At 42.6% G+C, this 23,632-nt stretch overlaps 1 protein-coding gene across 2 annotated transcripts in view; it reads left to right on the top strand.

Annotated features, from left to right (window-relative positions):
- The first annotated feature begins 3,054 nt into the window (after positions 1-3,054).
- KCNB2 (potassium voltage-gated channel subfamily B member 2) overlaps positions 3,055-23,632 on the top strand; it is a 205,163-nt gene continuing 184,585 nt past the window's right edge. The window contains exons 1-2 of one of the 2 annotated variants that reach the window (XM_080381416.1): positions 3,055-3,987; positions 19,134-19,810. In XM_080381416.1, coding sequence (XP_080237542.1) covers positions 19,232-19,810 — 579 coding nt within the window. In that variant the 5' untranslated portion in view covers positions 3,055-3,987; positions 19,134-19,231. Of the gene's footprint in view, positions 6,009-19,133; positions 19,811-23,632 lie in introns of both variants that reach the window. The other variant, XM_080381417.1, reaches the window with a different exon arrangement.

The following is a 23,632-nucleotide window of genomic DNA, read 5'->3' as shown; positions in this document are numbered from 1 at the left end:
CTATTAATTTAGACAGGCCAACTTTGATGCTGATGACAGCAGTACTCCTGTTGCTGGCGCTTATTGCAGTATCTGCTCCTACAAGTAAGGAAGAGCCATTAAGCCAGCCTGTAAGAGGATCGTTCGCTTCTCCACTGGCGAGTGTCTCTAGTGTTGCTGGGGCAGGAACTGAATGCCCTGGGCTGAGCTGCAGTGGGGTCCTGGGTCATGGACAGGGATTAGGGGAGCCCCCAGGGGAGGGGGCAGGGCCAGCAGCCCTGGTAGTGCCTTCAGGGCCTGACATACACAAATCCATTCTTCTTTCTTCAAAAGGAAGCAAATGTGTGGGTCACATGATTTCACTTGTGTCATCAAGATGGTCAGCAGCGGAGAAGACAATTATTTCTTGTAACAGTTAGATTATGATTTTGAATGATCCTCCTGCTGCATATGAAGATTTAACTATACTTTTCCAAATGTCTGCCCATCTTCCTCCATCCACGCTCTCTCCTCTCAGTCCAGGGAGGCGTTTGGGAAGCTTGATTCACAGGCACCTAGTGGGCTCATCTATGCAAACCAAGCATGAAGTGAGAAGGAAGAGGTCCAGTTTGTTTACAAGGTTGGTCTTGATGAAAGATGCTCTGAAGAACATTGCTGTAATGAAGAAGCAAAATCCTGCAACAGAAAGCTTGGTAGGAAAGAGTTTTCACTTTCATCAAGTTGTTATTTTCTTCCTTTTATCTGACCAACTGAAACAAAACTCCTCTGAAGGAAATCTCTCCCACACAGTCTGCAAGACAATGGTCATCATCATGGCCATACATCTTGTACAATTTTTCTGGTAAACAGAGGAAACACAAAGGCTTCCCTTCAATTTCCAGATACACTGGTGTAAGAGCAAACGATGAGTGTCCGTAAACAGAAAAGCCTCAAGCCTAGAAAAGAAGCCAGACAAGGATAGCTAGCATTTGTTTATGAAGGAAAATTGAATAATGTAGATCCAGTGGCATAAACATGTATCTAGGTATGATAATATACCTGTATGTTCAAAAATTCTTTCCCAGAATACAGTTATTTTTACTGTGGACTCACTATCTGACTAAAGAAATTTTTATTTCTGAATAATTCCTCCCTTTTGAAAGCAGCTCAGTTGCTTATTCTGGAACAGTGTCTACACAGCATGGACACTGGCATAGCTGGAGAACTGTGGGAACTTGCCTACTGACTGCTCTTTCTGACAGTTTTCCCAATAATCAAGTCCCATTAGCATCTGGATGTGCACATATGAGACAGAAATAAGAGAGTCTGCCTTTATCAAAAATACCGAAAACCCAAATATTAAAATCTCACAAAACCATAATCTGCTTCTACAGAACACTCACAGCCTTCAAAACCACTCACTGCATCATGAAAAGCAGTAGAGGAGCACTGGAGCTCCTGAGAGCCTATTATTGCATGAGCATCTGAATGATAAACTCTTGGTTTCCTACAGCTCTGTCTCATGGGATTTACCGTCTGCAATGGCTAAGAAGACACAAACTCCAGCTGAACTCCTCTCACTGAGGTGACATAAACGTGCAGGTTTTGAGGTATGTGACAACACACAACAACACACAAACTCCTAAATCCACCCGTGTCATGCTCTGGGCGCAAAGGTATATGTAGCAAGCCTCTTCACACAACTGCCTTCTTTTTCTTAAACTTGTAGGAATTTAATTGTCTTTGAGAGTTTTGCCCACCTCTCACATTTAGCTGAAACTGATCAGTGGGTTCCAAAATTAGTAATGACACACACAGACACATGCACGCACATGGGTGGAACTTACGGAATACAGAGATACCTACATTCAAATGGGAAGTAGCTGAGGAAAGGAATGGGTTGCTGTGAACTTCATTTATCATATATAACATATGGAAGAGAATTTCCCTGACTGACCTTAAGGGTAGACTAGGCTGATTAGCACAGGCACAGATGTTTATGTCACAGATGTCGATTTCAAAGTGAATTCTCCTGGGAATCAGTACCACTTAGGATTTCCGCTACTGTAGTATCTTATCAGAAAACTTTGGAAGGTAGGCTGGGAGAAGATGGTTGAACTTTTTTAAAAATCACACATCTGTATGTTCCCAAGCCAGTGGGCAAGGAAGTACATAAAATGGGGGGAAATTAATGCAGTATGTGAGCATTCAAAATTTAACCTAATTTTTATTTGATTGTAATTGAAATCATGGTGGCGATACTCCCCAATCTGATTCCTGGATGGCTTTCAAAATGATTTGGAGGTTTTTGAATATTTGTTAAAAAAGGGGGGGGGGGGGAGGGGGAAGCTGATAAATGTTGTGCTGGAAAGCCTTCAACCCAGCAGCGAAATGTGCAACACTGAAGGCAGAATCTCAGAGCTATAAAATGAGATGAAGCCCGAGCAACACAATGCAGAGGGCAAAGCTACAAAGGACCTGTTAGGAAGCCTGAGAAAGGACAGCTTGAAAAGAAGAACAGCTTTCTAATCCCATACCTAAAATATAGAGGGGCATCACTGAATGAGGGAGTGAGAGTTCCTCCCGTTACCAGGAATGATCAAGGACTTCCCATTAAAAAGCAATAAAGAGGAACTAGTAAACTCTGTGGGAGGGAGGAAGCGGCAGCAGGAGCAGCAGCAGTCTCAGTCACCACCTGCTACCCCAAGACCCGATGACAGGAGTGTGAGTCCTCACCCTGTGCGGGGTCCCGGCCGCCCAGCCAGCGCACTCGGCAGCCCCCGGCAGGACAGCGGGGCTGTGGGGCTGCGGGGCGGGCTGTGGGGCTGCGGAGCTGCGGGGCTGCGGGGCTGTCAGCCGGGCCCCAGGAACACCCCTGGGTCGGGTGTGCGTGTGCCCAGCACGGGCTGGGGAAGGCGGCAGGGAAAGAGGGGCGGGATGGTGGTGTGGCTGTATCACTGACCGGGAGAAGGTGGGGGGTGGGTAGGTGTGTGGGAGGGGGTAGCATATGAAAGTTTGTGTGTGTGTGTGTGTGTGTGTGAGCGCCCACACATTCCCCGTCTGGGAGGGAAGCGTGTGGGGCGCTCTGAGGGGGTGTGCTCATTCCCTGTATGGGAGCCTTAGTATGGGTGCGCTCCAGTCTGAGAGGGGGATCCCCTGCCCTGGTGGGGGTGTAGTGTGGGGGGGGGTGTGTGTATGTGTGCATCCCCCGCCTGGGGGTGTGTGTGTGTGTGTGTGTGTGTGTGGTAGTGTAGCTTGTGTGTGTGCATGCATGTGCGTCAGTGTGTGAGTGCATCCCCTGCCTGTGGCATTGATACAGTGTCTGTATATGTACGTGTGTGTGTGCATCCCCTGCCTGAGCTGGGGTGCGGGCTGTGTGTATACATCCCCCGGCTGGCTTAACGCGGGGTAGGGGTGTGTGTGCCCCCCCCGCCTCTCCCACCCCCCCCCACCCGCCTGGGGGGCAGTACGGGGTGCCTGCGGGTGCGAGCATCCCCTGCCCGGCCGGGGGAGCGAGGAGCAGGCGCGGGCGCGCGCAGCCGGGGAGGGGGCGGCGCGGGGGGGCAGGGGGCGCCCCGCGTGCCCCGGCCGGGAGCGACCGTGTCCCCCCGCCCCGCCGCCGCCGCCGCCGCCGCGCACAGCCGCAGACACGGGCGGCCGCGCCGGCAGCCGGGGATTACAGCGGGGCGAGGGCAGCACGGGCTCGGCTTTTATCCGACCCCCCCACACCCCCCCGCTACCCCAGCCGCTCGCCACGCCGCTCGCTCGGCGGCTTTTCATCTCCGGGGGCAGGAAGGAGATGTCTTTGCCGTGGTTTTTCCACCCCCAGTCCTCTCCGTGCCGGGGGGGGCGGTGATGTGGAGCCGGGAATGTAGAGGAAAACCCTCCCCGGGAGGGAGCGACCAAAACAAACCTCTCGCCGTGGCTCCGGCGGCCGCGCAGCGCCCGGGGAAGCCCGAGCAGCCCCTGCCAGCGCCGGGGAATCCCTCCTCCAGCCCCCGGCGGTGCCCCGGGCGCCCGCGGAGCAAGGTAAGCGGGCGGGCATCGCTCCTCCGCCGAGGGCTGCCTTCTGGTTTTATTTGTGGGTTTTTGTTAGGTACCGAGTCTTCCACGCCTCTCGCACTGACGGGAGTTGCAAGGGAGGCGAAAGCTGCCGCTGCCCCCGGCGGGCTGCGGGGCGCCCGGGCCGGCGGGACGCGGCTCTCCCGCGGGGAGCCCCGGGGGTGCGGGCGGGGGGCGCCGGGGGAGCGGGGCACGCTCGGCGGGGCTGGACCCCCGCAGGGTTTCTCCCCGCCTGCCTGGATCAGTCTGAGGGAGAATAATGCAGCCCTCACGCTGGAGCGCTTTGGAAGCCGCGGCTTGTATTTTTGTTCCTCCAGAGCTTCTAAAGGGAGGGGGGTGGGTGACATTTCGTAGTATTCTACCTCCTGCCGCGGATGAGCTTTAAAGATAAAGGCTCGTCATTTGTGTCCGATGCTCTAATAGCGCTTGTGGGGAACCTGATGATACAAAAGCTCGGCGTTCTCGGTAGATAGCTGTCATTTCGATTACCCCAATGAAAAAAACCCTCTATCAAAGAAGAAAATCTGTAGCATTGTGCTAGTCTGAAATACACGGGCATGTATGCTTTCTGTAGATATGTAGCATGCTGCCAGTCCCCTGGGTTTCCGAACCCGTGTTTTTATAAGCAGGCATGCTCGCTGCATGCTTTCTACAAACCCTTCAGTGTGTTTCCTGTATGAGAATTTCACTACCCGAGTGAAGGTGGACCTTTGTTTATACCCTATGTATGTACTGTCCACATTTATAGTTTGTCTTGGACTTTATTCAACTCAAGTTACATAATGATTAAGATATAAATAAACAGTATATTTGCAGTTTCTTGAACATTTTAATTCATTGCAGATGAGACCGTCTCTAGCATCACCGCCAAAATTGTCACTTCTGAAATGTTTGTATAAAAAGGGAAGTGTCAGTAGCATCAGGTGGAGGCAACATTCCTTAGCAAATACACAGTCATCAGACCTTGCTATTAAAAGGACACCTAAGCAAAGGATTTCAGTGACCCCATCCTGTAGCTCTGAGGAGCTGCCAGGACTGGTTTAGAAGAGGAAGAACAGCAACGAGGCTGGACAGGAGAGCCTGTCTGGTGAGGTTTTGCTTTAAAAACACTTGGAGTTCAAGTTTGCTCAGTTGGCAAATCACATCCAAGTTAGTGCAGAGCTAGCACCGGGCATTAGGGGCTAGGCAAGGTCTGAGAAATGAAATGGCCTACCAAGCCTGGGGCACGATTGTCCTCCCAGGGAGTTTTACTAGAAACTTTCAGGAGAGCAGGATCAGGCAGTACATGCCTCCTGTGAGATTGGTTTAATCTGTGACCACCTGAGATGTACTAGCAAAGCTTTGGAATTCTTTCCCAGGGAGATGAGATACAGTACACCAAAAAAAAGTTTGTTGCTGGTTCTTAGCACTGCTGTCATTTCCATTCAAACTACAACTGATAAACCACCTCTTTGCTCAGCCTTATTGGAACTTGCAGCTGCCTTCTGTTTTTTTTTTATTTTATTTTTTTTTAATTTTTATTTTAAAATGATGCTTCCACAGGCAGCTCTCACAACAGCGTCCAAATTGCTCTCGCCTCCTTTCTCAGCTGGACGCTGTCACTGGGGCTCAGCAGGTTGGCCTCGTTCAGACATATGCAGACAGTAAAAACAAAAACATCTTCAGCTTGAGATGAGGGAGAAGTGCTGTTGGGAGCAGCATGCTTCAGTCTGAGCAATTCCGTTGGCTTCAGTGTTTTGAAATGTCCCGTTGCCGTAACAATGCCATATCATATGTATTTATTTATTCATGCTCAGCTTTTTTTTTTTCTAAGTGCAAGTTAATTGGCAAATTCTGGCTTGCCACTCAAGGCAAGGCGAGGAGTTGAGATTCACAATAGCTTTCTTGCCAACATTTGAGATTTTGCCAAACGGCTTGCTACTGTGACTTTTAGAAGAAAATCTTGGTCTAACGTGACTTCCTTCAGCTTCATGGCACTACATGCACAGGTAAAATATTTTTCATGGCACTACCATATTTAAAGCTACCTTACTGGAGGACATTTCAGTCAGTGTTTTACTCCGTATGTTGTTCTTATATAAACAGCACATTGGGGAAGGGCTGTTGGGTTGTGTGTCTGTGTGAGTGTCTATGGAATACGTAGTCTTACTGAATGGGAGATGAGGTATCTGCTGAAGGGGGCAGTGACTGGGAGCATGACAGTGCTGTGGGATCCCACTGCAGACCCCTTTGAAGGTGTCTGCTCTTCCAGAGTACAGACCTGCTGCTCCTGACAGGCAGACACCAGGAGGGAAAGCTGGGAGCCAGAAAGGGAAGCTCTTAAAGTTACGAGCCACTCCAGCTTCATCAGAGTAGACACACATGCATTCTAAAACTGTATTGTTTGAATGTTTTCAGGCGTCATTTCTATTAACTCATCATGTCATTGCATAATACTTTCTGACCCAGCAACAGTTAAATAATGATCGCCTCTGAAAGGACTTTCCCTTTTTCTATAGTATTGCTCTAGGAAATTTTTTCATTTTTAGAAATAAGTTTTTTTACCTAATAGGTGTCTGAATATTATAAATTTGGATGCACGATAAAAACAAGCTTCTGTTTACTTTGTTGAGTTGTACTATTTCTACTCTTATTAGGATATGAGCACCCTAAGAGAAAATATTTTTGATTTCTCATGAGTGACTGGCATCTTTCTCTTATGGTTATTGCTGAGGTAGTGGCACTGGGTATTTAATTTCTTGGATTTTGTAATAAATCTTTGAGACATGTTTTAACACACAACTTAGCAGGTCGAAATGAGTGTTCTCTTCCTAATGATAATCTTAACTGTAAATCAAAATAAACTTTCTGATTTTTAATTGCAGAAATCTCTAAGACTTACAACAGTGTTCTGTGGGATACTGTGAAAATAAATTGCTTGGGACATTATAGACTAGATTTTTTCCTATTGTAAATGTAGATTTTTCTGTAATCCCATAGCTTTCTATGTTTATTTGTCTATAACTCTGGCTATATGGAAAGGATTTGGAAAGAATTTAATTCTTTTTAATTCTTTCTTGACTACTATGCAATTTTAGATATCTATTGCATGCTATAATAGATTGCTTAGTGATGCTCAGTGCATATATATTAAATCATATGATTAAATATAAAAATCGAACAGAGAAGCTGAACAACTCAATTTTTTATTGACTAGAACATGGACGTTTCTTATCTTGGTTAGCTATAGGTATAAAGACAGTCTCAGTATAACTTCCCAGACCACTAAACACCATAAAAGCCTTAGATATAATATGCATCAGTCAAGATATTTTAAATCTATTAAGCTTAAAACTGTCTGTATTCTCCATTAAAGCTGGAAGGACTGTGAAGACTATTCTGCTTTTCGTCCTTCCCAATGCTCGTTACAGCACATGCAGGAACTTCAGTGCAAGTCGACATTGGCATCCTCCTGAAGTTTCATTTGTTTCCTGTGCAGTACATCCCTTTCTTCCAAGGCTAGAGGGCTGGAGTAAACTGAGTAGTTTTTAGACTGAGGAGCTACTTTTTTCAGCAGTGTGAAAGTATGATGATGTTAACTGCATACTCAGTAAATAACAAATATTATTTTGAACTTACTTGTTCATGGATTATGGTGACCGCATGAGCAATATGGAAACAGTAATGGAAGAGTCTTAGGCCACTAAAATCAGTGGTTTTTTTAATTTATTTTTTCTAATGCAGGAAATCTATATTTAGCCGTAATGGTAGATCAGCTGTGACTTAGGTATCTGGCTTCTATATGGCCCTATTCCTCCTCCGGATGACTATAAAGAGTAGTCAGTAGCATCACTGCTGGCAGCAGCAACAGAGTCAGAACAACAATCTATTAGCTAATAAATAATATATGTCACGCTGGCATAATGCAGCTCTGAATATTTAGGAGTAGGTTGTGATAAGCAGCAATTGTAGTCTTTACAAGGAACAATGGCAATCTACCAATTTACGCTCATAATACCATGACAGAGGCACGGTGGTACGCTGTGAGAATGCACAAGCGTAGATACAGTCCAAGCCCAGATGGAGGGACCGAGCAGCTCTCTTATCACAGCACTGGCACATGATACAGGAGAAGGCTCTACGCTGGTCAGTGCTTCTCCCAGGGAAGTCATGCTTGCCATTGCAGGGTATTCTTCGTGCTGCCATCGTATTTGGGTATTAGCTCGTTAGGAAAATAAACATCAGCCCTTTAGGTAAAACCATGTAACAAGGAAATGAATGCAAAGCTGTGCTGATAATTAACTGAACAAAGCTCTCAAACGTAATCTTCTTTGATGACACTGGAGATGAGCTTCTCCCCCTTGTTGCCTAACAAGTTAAGAAATAGAAATCAATTATGGCAGTAGAGTCCAAATACAGAATAAATTTGCCTCAGAGCATTAATAAGACATCTCAAGGCAGTTCATAAAATATTTTTGCACAGTACCTCATCAATAGTTAACTTTCAGAAAATTAGCTGCATTTTAAATATATATAGAGAAAAATTACAACCAAACTCAACAACTCAAAATGAGGCCATAATGCTGCTAAGGGGTTTTTACTTGTGTCTTTTGCCCTTTTGAAGTGTGAGGCTTTGGTTTACCTACAAGGTTCATGATCTTATCTCAGCTGGATGTGCTCTCAGATGACTGAATAATCCTGCTGTAATTTATGACCATAAGTTCAGTGTAATTTTGCATATACCAGAGAGATCCTGAGACAGTTTGAGCAGAAAGTGCTGGCAGGCTGCAGCAGCTAGAAGAATCCCACTAATGTATTTAAGCAGACTCAAAACAGTGAACTGGCCTAATTAGCCTTGAAATCAGAAAGCTATGAATGACACTATTGTACGTGCTCTTCCAGTAGCTGCTGAGATTAACAGCACACGTAGTTGATCTACCTTGACAGTAGTGCCATCTAGAAGGTCTTGCCTTCTAGATATTTCCATTTTATGCTTTCTTCGTTCTCATTATTGCTGACATAGAGTGAACTTCTTAACTGTGCAGGCCTCATGCTTGAATTTATATTCAGGACTAGCCTGTCTACCGATAGTCACTTTAGTCTCTATCTAGGCATGTCATTGAAGTAGCGTTAGCAGTGCTGGGTATCTTCTGCTACCCTTGAACTAAAGAAGGAGTAAGAATGTTTGGCTGATCCAACATGTTTACAGATCATCTAGTAGGAGCAGAATTACTTTTTCTGCAGTAGTCTTGTGGCTAGGGTACTCACTGGGAAAATCAAGCTTTTAGGCCTTTCTTAGATTAACATGATATAAACAACTATTTCACCTCTTGTAATTCAAGATTCTGCCCAGACAAAGGACTACTCATCTATCCATTCCCGTTTCCTTTCGAGTGCAGGCTGCCTCATTCTTGCTTAGTAGGAACAGGGAGGGTGGTCTCCATCCCTGCGCCCGTCCTGGGAATTACTTGCAGCAGCGGTAGCCTACAAAATATAAACCACAGGTTTGAGTCACCAGAGATGAACATAGTCCCTGGGTGAAAGTATAATAACCAGGTAATTACATCAGTAGGTTGCTACCACCACCTCAAGGTGTATTTTGAAAAGAGTGGGCCTTGTGCAGTTCTTCTGAAGGACTGTTACGTGCCTCTCATAGAAGGAGATTTCCAGGCTTGGACTATCATGTGGGTGAGTTGTGTTCCTTTTGATCCTGGTTATGCACTGGGTCTGGGTGGGAGTTCAGAATATCTTCTTTCTGACCACGAAGTATTGTGTTGATCCTGCCTTAGAGGTTCCCACACACTTCTTTGAGCTTGAGTCTTGCATGTTTAATATTAGAAACCCTGAACTAATGGCTCTGATGAAGCACATTTTTTAAGAGGATGCTGTGGCTTTTAAAAATAGATTTTAGCTTCACAGAGCTAAACAAATTAATTTACAGTGTCAGTTTTTAAAAAGTTTCCTTTTAGCCTGTCTTGATTTCAGAATTACAGCAACAGTAGCACGAGGTTGTGCATGGTAGATAGTCCTCACTTTCTTCTTTTGCCAGGTCAATTTGAGGGTCAATAATATCAATACTATGGTATCAGCTGCCTTTAAGCTTGACATTCGGCTTTCCAAAACTTATGCTGTCTCCACTCGTGGTAGGACTAAAAGCATGAAAATGAACTGCAGCTTCTCTCTACAGTGTTAAACTGGAGTTCCTAAGGACAGCTCTCCCTTCCCCAGTCCCCAAGCCGGCAGTACCTTTGTGCAGTATGTGGAACCAAAACACTTTAGATAAGGTCAGGAATCAAAGTTTTCGGCTTTCTGGGTGACTGCTTCTCTCCGATGGGCAAAATAAGATGACAGGTTGTCATAGGCTCTGAGCAATTTTTAATAGTATTTTGGGGTCTTTTTCAAGGCATTCCATAGTTTAAGACATCAAAACGTTGAAGGGATGGATTCCCCAGAATCAAGCCTAGAGCAAAATGTGTCTTAATTTTTAATGGAAAAAGCTTTTTGTGAATACTCGTTGATGCTGTGACCTTGGGGACATTCCCAGCTATGTACAAAGAACTGAGTCACCCAAAAATCATGGCCTTGATTCATTCCTTCCAGCTTCAGTGCTTCTGTGAAGCACCAGAGATAGGGAACGTAGGCTGTACTCCTGCTGGGTAGAGTTACTGGGTTGAAGCAAGCATCTCTTGAATAAATCTGCCTGACATAGGCTGAAATCTTTGGCCACGTCTCTTCCTATCTGTTGTCCAGGTACGTCTAAGCCTGCCCTTCCCCCTGACTGGATCAGGGAACGGTCCTGTCAGAAGTGGTTCCAAATGAAATTTTTGACAGAGGCAGAAATTGAACCCAAATGTTTTAATCTCAAAGAAGTAACTTAAGAATACAACCATGCTTTCCTTAATTGTAGATCAAGGATGGTGGCGTTGCATGTTTAGCCTTTATTAGAAAACTCAAAACGTTACACTGGGATTCTGGACAAGTGCCACAGCCAGAGTTTTGGATGCAGTTTCACTCAAAAAGAGATAAAATCTGACCCTTCTCAATGTGCCTCGTTGCTTCAGACATCATTCTCTATGTATATAGGATAATACTATATTTTGTGCAATATTTCCCTGCCTAGAAACCTAGAATCATCACTCAGTAATACACTGTGCAATCTTTTCTTCAGGAGAACAAAAAGACATCTGTGAAGTTCTTCAGTGCTTTCAGCTAGTTGGCAGCACTGGTATTGGTAGGGAGCAGTGGAAGATCAAAGGGTTATAGAAGATACCACATTTAAAATAGCCCTAAAACTAATTGTTTTAGGACAACTGGTTGCAATAGTGCCCCCTCCAAAGAACAAATGATGTATTGACAGTCTCTTCCATCATCTTAATGCACTGCAATGCAATTAGGAAAAAAAATCCTGTAACAGATGAATAAATTGCAATTCAAAGCTCCAATTTATTAATATTAATGTATTTACTATTATTACTGTATCCTGTATATGTAGTATCTGTATATTCTCAAATAATTATATGGAAGCATTAATCAAAACTGTAGATCCAGAGTGCTAGTTGCGATATATAGTCTGATTTAGCCCTGAAATGAGGATCTTATATAATCACATTTCTGTAATATCTGATTGTTTTAAATTAAAGAAAATGATCTGCCATTTGGCCTTGTACTTCTCTGTGACAGCTCATCCCCTCTGAAATTTCCAGGGAAGGCTAAATACACAGTGAAAACCAGTATCTTTGGCAAAAGCAGTAACTCAGCCCTTAGCAACCAATTGTAAACATAAATAGTAAAGTGCAGACACCACAGACAATTACATCCTAAACAAGAGATGCTTAAACCTGGGCTGCAATGGAAGTGTAACTGTTTTTGTAAACCGAGCAGGAATGCATCGGGATTGTTTTGTAAGTATCATATAGCCACGCTTGTCACAAGCACTAACAGCAGAGCATTGCTAATAAGGAAAGCCAGAGAAGCAGAGCTGGTCTGGAATAAAGGCTGATGGCGATCTTGATTCAGCACTGGGATGGATGGCAAAGCCATGTTCATCGCTCTCTTGAGACCTCAGTGCAGTCTGATGGGGTGCTCCAAACCCAGCTCTCAGCTGCAGAGTTATGGTGAGGTCCAACTGAAAAAAGCCACTTGAGTCCTAAATTCCATATGAGTCTTGGGGTAAAATTACACTGAACACTGTCAAGAGCATTCAGCCTTTTGGTGTGTTATCCACATCACCTGTAGTGGAGCCTCGGGCCCACTGACAAGGCTTTACCTTGAGTAAGAGCTCCAGTAAGTAATTGCAAATGCTACTAGGGCAGTCAAAAAATGCAGATAGGCCAAAACTGTCAAGCTTGTGTGACTACAAGATTTTACAAATGTTTTATCAGTTATACTCTCCCTCTTTTTCTGTCTTCTGTCTCCGTACCTATTTCTTTCTGACTTTTCTTATCCAAGGCTCTCAGGGAATACATACAGCCTCTGAGTCTGCTGCTCCTTGGTGAAGTTCATCTCATCCATCTAAAAGACACGTCTGTACTCAAGATGGTGAGAAGAGGGATTTAGCAGATAGACTGATTTAGTCGATTTGAAAAGTTCATTTATAAAAGGCCCCATCTCTTTCAAGTGTTTTCTGCAGATCTCTGAGTCTTTGTGCGGCCAACGTTTAAATTTTCACATACCAGGAATAAATCATCTGTAAGGTCTGTGATGAAATAGACATAATCAGCGTTTTAGACCAGTTAGCCATAGTCACGCCCTAAGAGCTGGTTTTGTGGGATATATTCTCAAAGAAAGATCTGACTTTCCAGAGACCAACCTGTTCACAGCTGTAGGCAGAGCTCTCAAGGTTACAGGTGTGATTCGGTCTTTGGTCATGGAAAGACCCAGCTGTCTTACAGTGCCTGTCACCCACCAGCAATGGCTCTGACCACAGCTGTGGTCTGGTGTGGGCCAGCCATAGATCATGGGGAAGCTGTGTCACAGGCGAGACAGGCTCAGGCTACATCTTTGCCCCTTCAGGCCATGTAGCTTCAAGTGGTTTCAGCCACTTGGCTCTGAGGACTTGAGCCCAGGTGCTATCACCGGTAGTTTGGACAATCAAAGCTCAGCTATTTCTCTCCTGTGCATGCATGCATGTGTTCCTGCATATAGATATGAATCTGAGACATACACACGATGCTCAGGAATACTTTGACATGTTTCCTGACACTTCCTGCGTTCAGGTTGCCAATCCTTAACTGTATGAGATGTGACTTCTGTGAAGGTGGGAAATGGAAATAAGGAACACCTCATCTGGGCAGGATGTTTTTATTCAGTTTTAGCTATCATCTCAGCCATTTTTTAAAAACTGAAATGAAGGAAAAATGCTATTAATAAAGGTCCCACAGCCCACCATTAAGAAACTGCAGGTCTTCATATTTTGAAACAAAGAACAGACATTGGATAGCTAAGATGTAGTAGCAGAGATATTACAGCAAAGCAGAGGCTGGAAAAAGCACAATAATACAATCAAGTAAGTTGGGACTTAAAGCTCCAGAAATTTGTTTAGTCGGTAGAAATGTACTAGTTTGTCACAACTAACTTGCTCTATCTTTTCTTGACCAACTTGCTGTACCCCAGGTTATTAAGCTCCAAGAGTCAGACGCTGAGATGGGCACAGGCTCTAAGGCTTTTTAGATTCATAGAATCACAGAATGTTTCCAGTTGCAAGGGACCCATAAGGATTATTGAGTCCAACTCCCTGTTCCTCGCAAGACTATAAAACCCTAAAAACTAATCCCTGTGACTAAGATCGTTGTCTGGACTCTTCCTGAACTCTGACAAGTCTGATGTCGTAACCACTTCCCTGGGCAGCCTGTTCTAGTGACCAGCCACCTTCTCAGTGAAGAACCTTTTCCTAATGTCCAGTCTGAACTTCTCTTGATGTTACGCTTACAAAAAACTAAAGGCAGTTTTTCCAGAAAGTGTTACATATCTGCATTAAATACAGACTGCAGGTCGGATTTTTGCTACACTTTAATAAGTCATTTTTAATAGCCAAACTAGTCAATGCAACAGTTATCTCCCCAGATTTTTCTGGAGGTCAGGAAGTGTTTTTGCTTGGGAAAAAGAAAAAATATTGGTATTAGATTTTCCAGACCTAAAAAAAAAACCCACATGGAATGGGACCACCCAAATTATTTGTTTAATAATTCCAAAATATCTCATTTTGATCCAGAGCTTTCTTAAACTTATTTTTTTTAAAATAAACGTTAGTACATTTAGAACCAGAAATCTAGTTTAAAAAATATTGAAGGCAGACTTTCAACAAATTCTGAAAACTTCTTGCGTTTGTTTCCAAACCAAGGAAACTAATTGATACAATCTTTCCTTGCAAACTTAATGAGTTTTGACAAAAGGACATCTTCTGACAAAGATGGTAAAAATTTGTCTCTTAGAAGTCAGAAGAAAGCAGATTTGTTCCCCTTTCCTAGGGGCCTTATGATACAGCCTTTTCTTACATGCTACATACTTTTTTCCTCACAGTGCCCTAAATGCACAGAAAGGATGTGTTTCAACAGTGGTGTGCTTATGTAGTGTAGCATCTCCACCTTCTTTGGTGTAATTTGTATGGCAAAAGTTGGGAGGGGAGTTTAGGACTAAGGATGCAAAAGTAGCTTTGATGTGAATCTTTGGAACGAAGTCTTGCACGTGCAGTCCATGGAAGAGGCCAGCTGACACGGTGACCACTGTGCATGCAGTTAAACTCACCTAGGCTCCAAAGCAGATGGCTACAGACAAGCCACTTATTAGGACCAGACCTTGAAGCATGCTGACTCTCAAGCCATCCCTGCAAATTGTTTAGGAGAGTCCTAGCTGTGCCGTGCCAGGCGATGCTCCGGCAATGTGACGGCACAGGTAACTGAGTTCCTTTGCCTGAGGGTTTAATCTGCACATGTAGGCATGCCCATCAAATGTGATAAAAATGCTAAGGAATCTGTAAAAAACAGCTATGTCAATTTGAGCAGCCAGAATTATTGCATACTTCAGGCATCTATGATCTTAATTCCTCCATTATGAAGCACTGGTAATAATGGCCTCCTAGTGATGTTGAGAAGGGAAACTCAGGGGTACCCTGGAAGCACTCAGGATAGTGGGAGCTCCCTGGGGGATATTCGTCACTGTGCGTAGTGTTGGGTTTGCAGTAAGACATGCTAAATAACATCAGAGAGCAAATACTGAATGAGAAAGATGAAAAGAAATAGTAGATAATTACCCGTTCACTTAAAGCAGAAGGGATTGGTGTGGGGGATCACACCATTAAAAGCTGTACGCATATGGTACAGGGGAATACACTTAACCTTCTTTCTTGCTTTCCCTAGCTTTTTGAGTAGTAGCCTTTACAATTTTAAGTTTTGTTTAATGCAAAGAATTGGCTCTGATTTTGGAAGGTTTGATATTGCAGGCATTTTCCTACAAAGCAGTTTTATTATTGCAAGGAAAGAATAAGGGGTGTGTCTGGAGTTGCTCTTAAATGTCTCTGGTTAGAATTTGTGTCTTTCTCTACCAATTGCTAAGCAGAGCTGGTGAGCAGCAGGCTGGCTTTGCTGGCCAGCAGAGGGGCAGTCTCATTTCTCACTAGCGCAAGCTGGACAAAGTGCATGGTGGAATTGCACACAGCCAAAAGGTTAAGGCAACAGACTAAACTGAAAAATATTTCAAGCTGCCTCGGGACAAAAATTGCAGTGTCCTGAGTTAGTTGCAGTAGCCAAAGTCCAGAAAGGTTATTTATTGAATTGCAAAGGTAAACTCACTTGCACAATTTTGTTGTATTGAAATATCTGGTGATTTTGTGTAAAATTTTTTATGTGGATTATAAAGTTAAAAATATTATGTAGTTAAAATAGAGGCTATTGATTACATTTTTGTTAGAGGCACAAGCTAAGCAGGCTCTGTAGTCCAGGCTTGGGGAAAATCTGCACAGGAAGAAATTTTAAAAACTTACTGGCAACAGACAAAAGAAGGTGTGAAGAAAGGCACTTAGGAAGCAAACTAGAAGAATATTTTAAGTCATGTAATCTGCTGCTTTTATGTATTTCAATGAAAAAAGCTCTGAAAAAAAGGCAAAAATAGCCCTCACACTTCAGCATTCTTCATTTGGGAAAATGCTTTTTATTTTTGATCTTTTCAGAGTACTATATGTTGTGAATGCTGGTTCATCCCTTGGTACATATGTACATACGTAGCACCTTGGATCCAGTCTTCTCAATAAATGTAGCGGTGTTTCACTGCTGACTTCAGTATGACCACAGTTAACCAGAATTTTTAAAGCCTTTTAGAAAAGCCATGTTTCCTCAACTAGGGAGATGCAACCAATAATTACACTGACAAATCAGAAAATGTTTTATCAGCTTTAGACTGGTCTTGGTGACACTATAATTTTGCATTGTTTAACAAATCTGTGTGATAAGTACACTGCATAAGAGCTAAAACAATGCATAGCCTTGCATATATTTAGTTTTTGTAATCAGAAAAGCAAATGAGGATATGGCTAACCTAAGATTATTCAGGTCAACTGCTTGATTCCTACTGTGTTTTACTTGGTATTGCTAATATTAGGGTACACATATTAATTAAAAAAAAAGAAGAAATCTCTGAGATTCAATCGTGAATAAACTAACGAACCTCTGTAGAAATTGTATGAAGGCTTGGCTGATTTTATGGAGCACGACAGAACCTCTCTATGAATTTCTTAAATTCTTGTGTTTCGTTATGTAAGACATCCTTTACAGGAGAAACATCATTGTGCATTAAAGCCTAAAAGGATTTTTTTTTCAAAAAAGGTTGTAAATACTTCCTCTGTGGAGAAATACCCTTTCATAACCGCTGGGTGTTTTAGGTGGTTGCCTTTAATGTCAGGAGACTGATAAATGCATCACAGACCAGTAGGAGATGATTACGTGAAGAAACCTTGGAAAGACTTGAGTCCCTCCTTCTCAAAGCCCCCCAGTGAGGAGTGCAATAAGGAGGAGGGTAAAACCAGAGGAAAAGTCAGTCTAAGGTGAAGAAGAAAAAAAGCAAAACACAAACCAAACACAACAGAAAGCAATATGCATTATGTAAACCTACTGATGTCAGGGCTTTCATTGTGATATGACATTTATCTTTGTAAGTGAAGTTATCAGATTATTGTTTTCATGAATGAAGGTACATGTTACAGGCTTAAACCCTTGCGTAAATAGGCACAGAGGTGCTGTGGGTTGCACTGGGAGATCAGGAGGGAGCTTCACAGTGCAGTGCTGGAGGCAGGATAGGAAGAGGCAGAGTAATGTGGCCCTTGTGTTTTTGAAGTAGGTTCAGCTTGACAGTGAAACTGCTAACATGGTGATGTTTCAGGCTGTTGCCATCATGGGGGTTAACAAGACAGTGAGTTATGCACTCAACTGAAAATAAAAATAAATAAATAAAAAAAAAGAAATTCTGTAAATGTAAATATTACTTTGATGGGTAATTTTCCTTTTCCCTTATGTTTTTAGACATGGAAGTCTAGTAATACCTGCATCATACATGGCTGAGCCTTATTATTGCTTTATCTGTTGTTGGAGAAACTTTTAAAGTTTAGATATAATGGGATCTAGTAATTTTAATTTTATACTAGCAACATATTTAACACTGGCTTAATTGTGTCATCTGACATGCTGAAATAATTCTTTAGTTTTTCTTAATGCTTTTAGGAAAGGATTATTCTAGATCCTCACTGTTCTGTTCAGGATCTGGTCTTTGTGATCTCCTAATTCCCTTTCAAATTTCTGCCTTTTTTTATGGTGAGTTTGTGCCTATTTGTTCTTATGCTATTATGGTCCATCAGTACAAATAGTTCTCCCTCCTCGGTGTTTGCCCCTGATGTATTTATAGGTAACAATCCCTCCCATCACAACCTTCATGCTTACTCTGCAAAGAGGATCAAATTCTTGTTCACAGCAAATGCTTTGTTAAAGCTGGAGTTATTTTGCTTCAAGGAAAAAGACCAGACTGCCAAACTGTTGATTTGCAGGGAGTGGGAAAAGGAGATGTCAGCTTTGGGAAGTTCCTAAGGAGGACTTTCCTACTTCAGAAGAGGAGCTTCTCTAAACATTCTTAATATTCTTTTTCCCTTTGGGACACGATGTCATTGCTAGGTTATTATTTAAGCATTGTGTCAGATAACGGACCGTAGCAGAGGTGGTGTGTGGGATCCCTTCCTGTTTGATACTGGTATTCCAGATTTGGTGACGAACAGCTGCACTTTGGAGTTCACTGAAGTGCTAGGCACGGGGAGTGAGAATGCACTTGTGGATTATTAAAACTGAGATTGCTGATTGCTGTCATGCAATCGTGGCTCTGCAGCAACTGAACAGGTGAACAAGTGGAGCAAAGAAGAGCCTTTCTGAGGAGCTAGGGAACAATATGCACAGTCCTTGCCTATACAACAGGTATTACTGGTCAGCTGGCTGCTGAAGCGTTAGGATTCTTTTGACTTGTTTGTAAAGGATTCAGCACTGTCTGGTGCTAGGAAATTTGACTTGTCAAGATGGCAATTGAATTGCTTGGTGAGTAACATCTGGGCATGAAATAATACAGCAAATCAGGATGTGAGCTGAGAGAAGGAGGGATGCAGTTTGTTTTTGCAGGATATGCTCTAACGGTTTTGTTCAGTTTCAGTAACTCCAAAATTTGAATTTTGCAATAAAAGGGAAGCTAGCCTCTATCTCACTTTTTCCTTAGAGATGTCCCTAAAATCTTTCCTTTAGGATACCTCACAAATTAATTAGTAAGTAATCAAATTAAGCTAACATGGCTGCATCAGAAACTGGTTCAAAAACCACCAAACAGTACAACAAAACCTCAAGTCCTCTGTACAGACTTTCACAGTTGATTTTCGTGAAAGCAGAAATTCGAAATTCGAGTGTGTTTTTTCTTTGCTTAAACATAACGCTCTTAGCTGTTCCAGTTGTTCCAGTGGTTCTGTATACTACCACAAAAGAGTCTCATTATAGAGAGAGCAAATTACCATCATTAAATTTTCATCTGCATATGAAAGCGTGGAAGGAGAGAGACAGAGAGAGATTGGGGAATATATTGTACATTGCAATATTCTAATTTTTTGTCTTTTTTAACTTCAGGAATGGAGCTGTCTGTCTGAAGAGAACTCTGCCCAAATATTTGTAGTCTCCAAGCTCACTCTCCTGAAGACTGGTGTTACAACTGAATCTTTTTCAGAATGGCTGAGAAGGCTACACCAGGGATCAACAAAAAATCTTCAAGGTCTACCCTTTCCCTGCCTCCAGAACCAGTGGAGATCATTAGGAGCAAAGCCTGCTCACGGAGAGTTAAAATAAATGTTGGTGGGCTCAACCATGAAGTGCTGTGGAGGACTTTGGACAGACTTCCAAGGACACGATTAGGAAAGCTCAGAGACTGCAATACTCATGAATCCCTGCTAGAAGTATGTGATGACTATAATCTAAATGAAAATGAATATTTTTTTGATCGACACCCAGGGGCTTTCACTTCCATTTTGAATTTCTACAGGACAGGGAAACTACATATGATGGAAGAAATGTGTGCTCTTTCTTTTGGTCAGGAGCTTGATTACTGGGGGATTGATGAGATATATTTAGAATCTTGCTGCCAGGCAAGATACCATCAAAAGAAAGAGCAGATGAATGAGGAGCTGAGGAGAGAGGCAGAGACATTGCGAGAGAGAGAAGGGGAAGAGTTTGATAATACCTGCTGCCCAGAGAAAAGGAAGAAGCTCTGGGACTTGCTGGAGAAACCCAACTCATCTGTGGCAGCAAAGGTAGGATAAACAGTAGACTGAATGCAAAGACAGTAGAAAATGGTTTCACGACTCATGTATTTGACATGCAGGAATCAACAACTTATATTAAAACGTTCAGAGAAAAGAAGAATAAAAAAATCTGTGTATCATGAAGTGAATACACCCAAATCTGTCCTAGAACCCACTGAATTCAGCAGAAGGCATCCTGTTGACTTCAGTTGATTTTAGGCAACTGCTACACTTCACTTGTGTTGTATATAATAGAAACATGTGTGTGATTGTTAATGGACTTCGTAGTAAATGCTTCCATGAAAGTACAGCCAGAGAACACTACCTACTTTTTTTCATTAGAAAAGCATTTGTTTATGAAAAACATATGTTTCAGTGTTGCTGCTTGTCCTATGACAGGCATTGCAGAGGTGTGGTGTCAGTGTCTCATTAGGTGTGCCGGATAGGTTATCAAAGAGTAGTGCCAACAGCCATACTCTGGCATGGTTTTACATTGGGCAAGGACTGTAGTATGTTTTCTCTAATACTACATTTTTGTGGTCAAGAATTAGAGTGTTTTGTATATGAAGTATTAAAATACTGAAGTATATATACATACACACATATATATATTTGCATGTATACATCTATATGTATATAAAGAAGTGTATATTCCATACATGCATATACACACACACACACATAAATATATATATATGTAAAATTTGTATATATTCCAGCAGAAATGAGGAAACATTCAGCTGAAGCCTTTTTCCAGTACTGCTGTCTTCAAACAGGCAAGCTGGGAAGAGTCTCACTGATACAGTGGAAGTGTTTACCCTTCTTAGGGAAGCGGGATTGCACATACAGATGTTGGTAGTGTTATTGAAAAGAAAGATCTTCTTGCTTTGTGAGGAACTTCATTGTTCTATTTGTGACGTGAGGTACTATTTAATGGGAGGCAAGTTGTGGAAGCTTGTCTCCAGTTTGAACCACTCAAATCAAAAATGTTTGGTGTTTAGATGTTCATCTTAAGCTTAACTGTGAGTTTATTTTCTTCTGTTGATTTTTTATTGGATGCAACACTGTTGCCCTAAGGTGAGTATTACAATATGATGGTGGAATACACAACACCCAGAATCCTGGCAATGATTTTTCTTGCAATATCAACTTCTTACTATTGAAGTGCAACATACAATATTTTTTTTTTAGTTTAGTTTTTCATTGTGGGCTGCGTACTGTTTAAGCAAGGACTTACTTTTACAAAAAAAAATATTTATTGTGCCAGAATATAAGGCTCATAACTGGAATAAAAGCATATGGGAGAAAAAAGAGGGTATTCAGAATATTTTAGAAAACTATATGAATACATTTTCTGCTTCTGAGATACATATTCTGGGCCATATGTTCCTCTCCAGGAGAAAGAGCAGAGGGGAAGCAGATGGGCATAAGTTGTGCCAAAAAGGGTTCAGGGAGGCTGTGTTACACACCGCAATCCCTTGGTACAGGCAAGCATCCATCAGCCTCCCCCCCCCCCGGCACTTTTGTGACACAGCTGCTGCACAGCCTGCAGGAGTCAGGACCAGCTTCTCAGTCCTGCATGGCCTGAAACATCACTAATGTGGTCTGTAACAGACCTCTTTTCCTCGTGGACACAAGCGTGAGGATCTCCTTGTGGAGCCATGCGGCTGGGACATACTGTACATGAGCTGGGAGATCGCCCAGCCACAGGCACTGCCTCAGTACATCCCACACTGTACTCCGCAGGCAGGTTTGAGGGGAGAGAAAACCCGAGTTTGTTTGTGGACTCTTACAGCTTTTTCTGTTTGTTTGTTTGTTTGTTTGTGGGTCTTTTTTAACAGAAAATTTTCTATAGCGCTTGAGATACATGCTTAATTAGTGTTTTGCTAAGACTAGGTAGGAGTCAACATAGTAATATGGACTGGATGAATAGCACAAAACTAAAATACTCTGGTTTAGGTTCTTTCCTTGTGACTCGCGTTCATTCTTTTGCTTGGTGGTTAAATGCAGAAATGTGGGATGGTTAAACTTGCATGAGTGCTTGCCATTGACTGAAATCTTCTCACGACTTAGCAGCACCCCATCACGGATTTGCTTAAAAGGAGTTAGGGCAACTGAGCTTTTGAGAAAATCCCCCTTTGGCCACTCCGGCCAGATTTCCCCTCAAGTTTGCAAATTAAAGCCACTATTTCTTTCATTTCCCCAGATGTCTAAATATTTATTTTTACCTTTTTATTTCCCTTTTCCCTCATCTCCTGGTTTGATTGCATGTTGTGGTTTCTATGCTTTCTTGCTAAAGGGAGTTTCATATTGCACTTGTATCTGTGTTGCAATGGTTTTATTTCAGTTGCCTTCTGTCTATATTAATGCCATTTGATGTGGTTTCTGTGATTTTAGCGGCTGGAAATCCCTGTAATATATGCACTCTGTTAATCTTTCTAGTGACCCTCAGTCTGTAGATATATATATCTGAGCCAAAATTATAGTCAGATATACCCATGGCATCTCAAAGACAGCTGTAGAAATGGCTGAATGACATAAAGGAGAGTAAAAACTGTCGCAGCACGTTCAGACTTGGGGAACATAAGCAAACAACCAGAGCTGCATGTAAAACAAGATAAGCTGGAATCGGTTGGATGTACTTCCACACAGTCTGGAGCCATCACAGACTGTGTTAGGCTCTGTGGCAAGATTTTATATGAGGTGTTTGGATAACGTAACTTTCAGATTTCTCATCTTCTGGTCCATTATGTGTTAAGTTGCTGGTTTGTCCTGAAACAAGAGGCACAACCATCTTATTTTCTCTGTAGGAGCAGAAAGAAGGGTGGGATTTCAAGAGCAGAAAGTTGGGAACCAGATAAGGAAATACTACTGTGAAGCCTCAAATTCAAGTATTTTCTCCCTTTTGAAATATTTTCTCCCTATTTTCTGTAGAAAGACATGCAACCACGTCAATTTGCATAGCCATCCTACAGATGCCTGTTCAATCATTCAGATCGTGTCTTGTGCCCAAGCAGTTGACAGGAACAGCTTGCTTTTTAATCCCTTTCACGTAAAATATTAGGAATGCGAGATAAACACTCAGGTGTGGTTTTGATATGTGGCTGTGTCTTGCCACTTCTTGATTCTGCTAAGATCCCTTCTGGGTCTGATCCAAAGCTTACTGAATTAAGGGGAAGTCTCGCTTTGGATCAGGCATCTCAGGACAAATCCTGCTCCTTTCGAGGTGAACAAAGGTTTGCCATTGACTTCACTTACAGCAAGGTGAGACACAGAAGGTGACAGCGTATGAGCAGCAGGTATTTTATAGGGTCTTTGACAATAAATAGGAGAGACCAAGACGCATATGTGGCAAGAAATGAGAATTATGGCTAGCTAGTGAAAAAGGAACATCATAGGTCAAGTACTGTTGCACAATACAGGCACACTTTGTGAGTTTTTTTAACTTTAGTGAGTGCTGGCATGTACCTCATCTCAGTCACCAATGAATATTTTCAAGGCACAGAAGTTCTTGCTTAGCCCTCATGCCAGCAAAGCTCTCTGTGAATTCAGTAGAGGTTTTAAATGAGGAATACAGGATTTGCCTCCATTTTCCTGTGTTCTCATTATAAGCTTTTAAGTAGGATTAAGACAAAGATGTCCTGAAGTTCAGCCATTTCAGACATGCACAGTGATATGAAATGAGAAGCAGTGCTAGGATTTAGGAAGAGCGGGAATTTTGTGTATTCTACATTCCAGAGAAGTCCCAAAGCCTGGTCCCCAAGCCACAGAGTTTTGTGAGAATCTGGCAATCTTTGATTCAAAGTAACATCTGAGTTTTTAGACCGGGCA

The sequence above is a fragment of the Falco punctatus genome, assembly GCF_963210335.1.
Source record: "Falco punctatus genome assembly, chromosome: 3".
Classification (NCBI taxonomy): Eukaryota; Metazoa; Chordata; class Aves; order Falconiformes; family Falconidae; genus Falco; species Falco punctatus.
The sequence above is the reverse complement of the archived record's forward strand: the minus strand, read 5'-3'. Positions and strand labels throughout refer to the sequence as shown.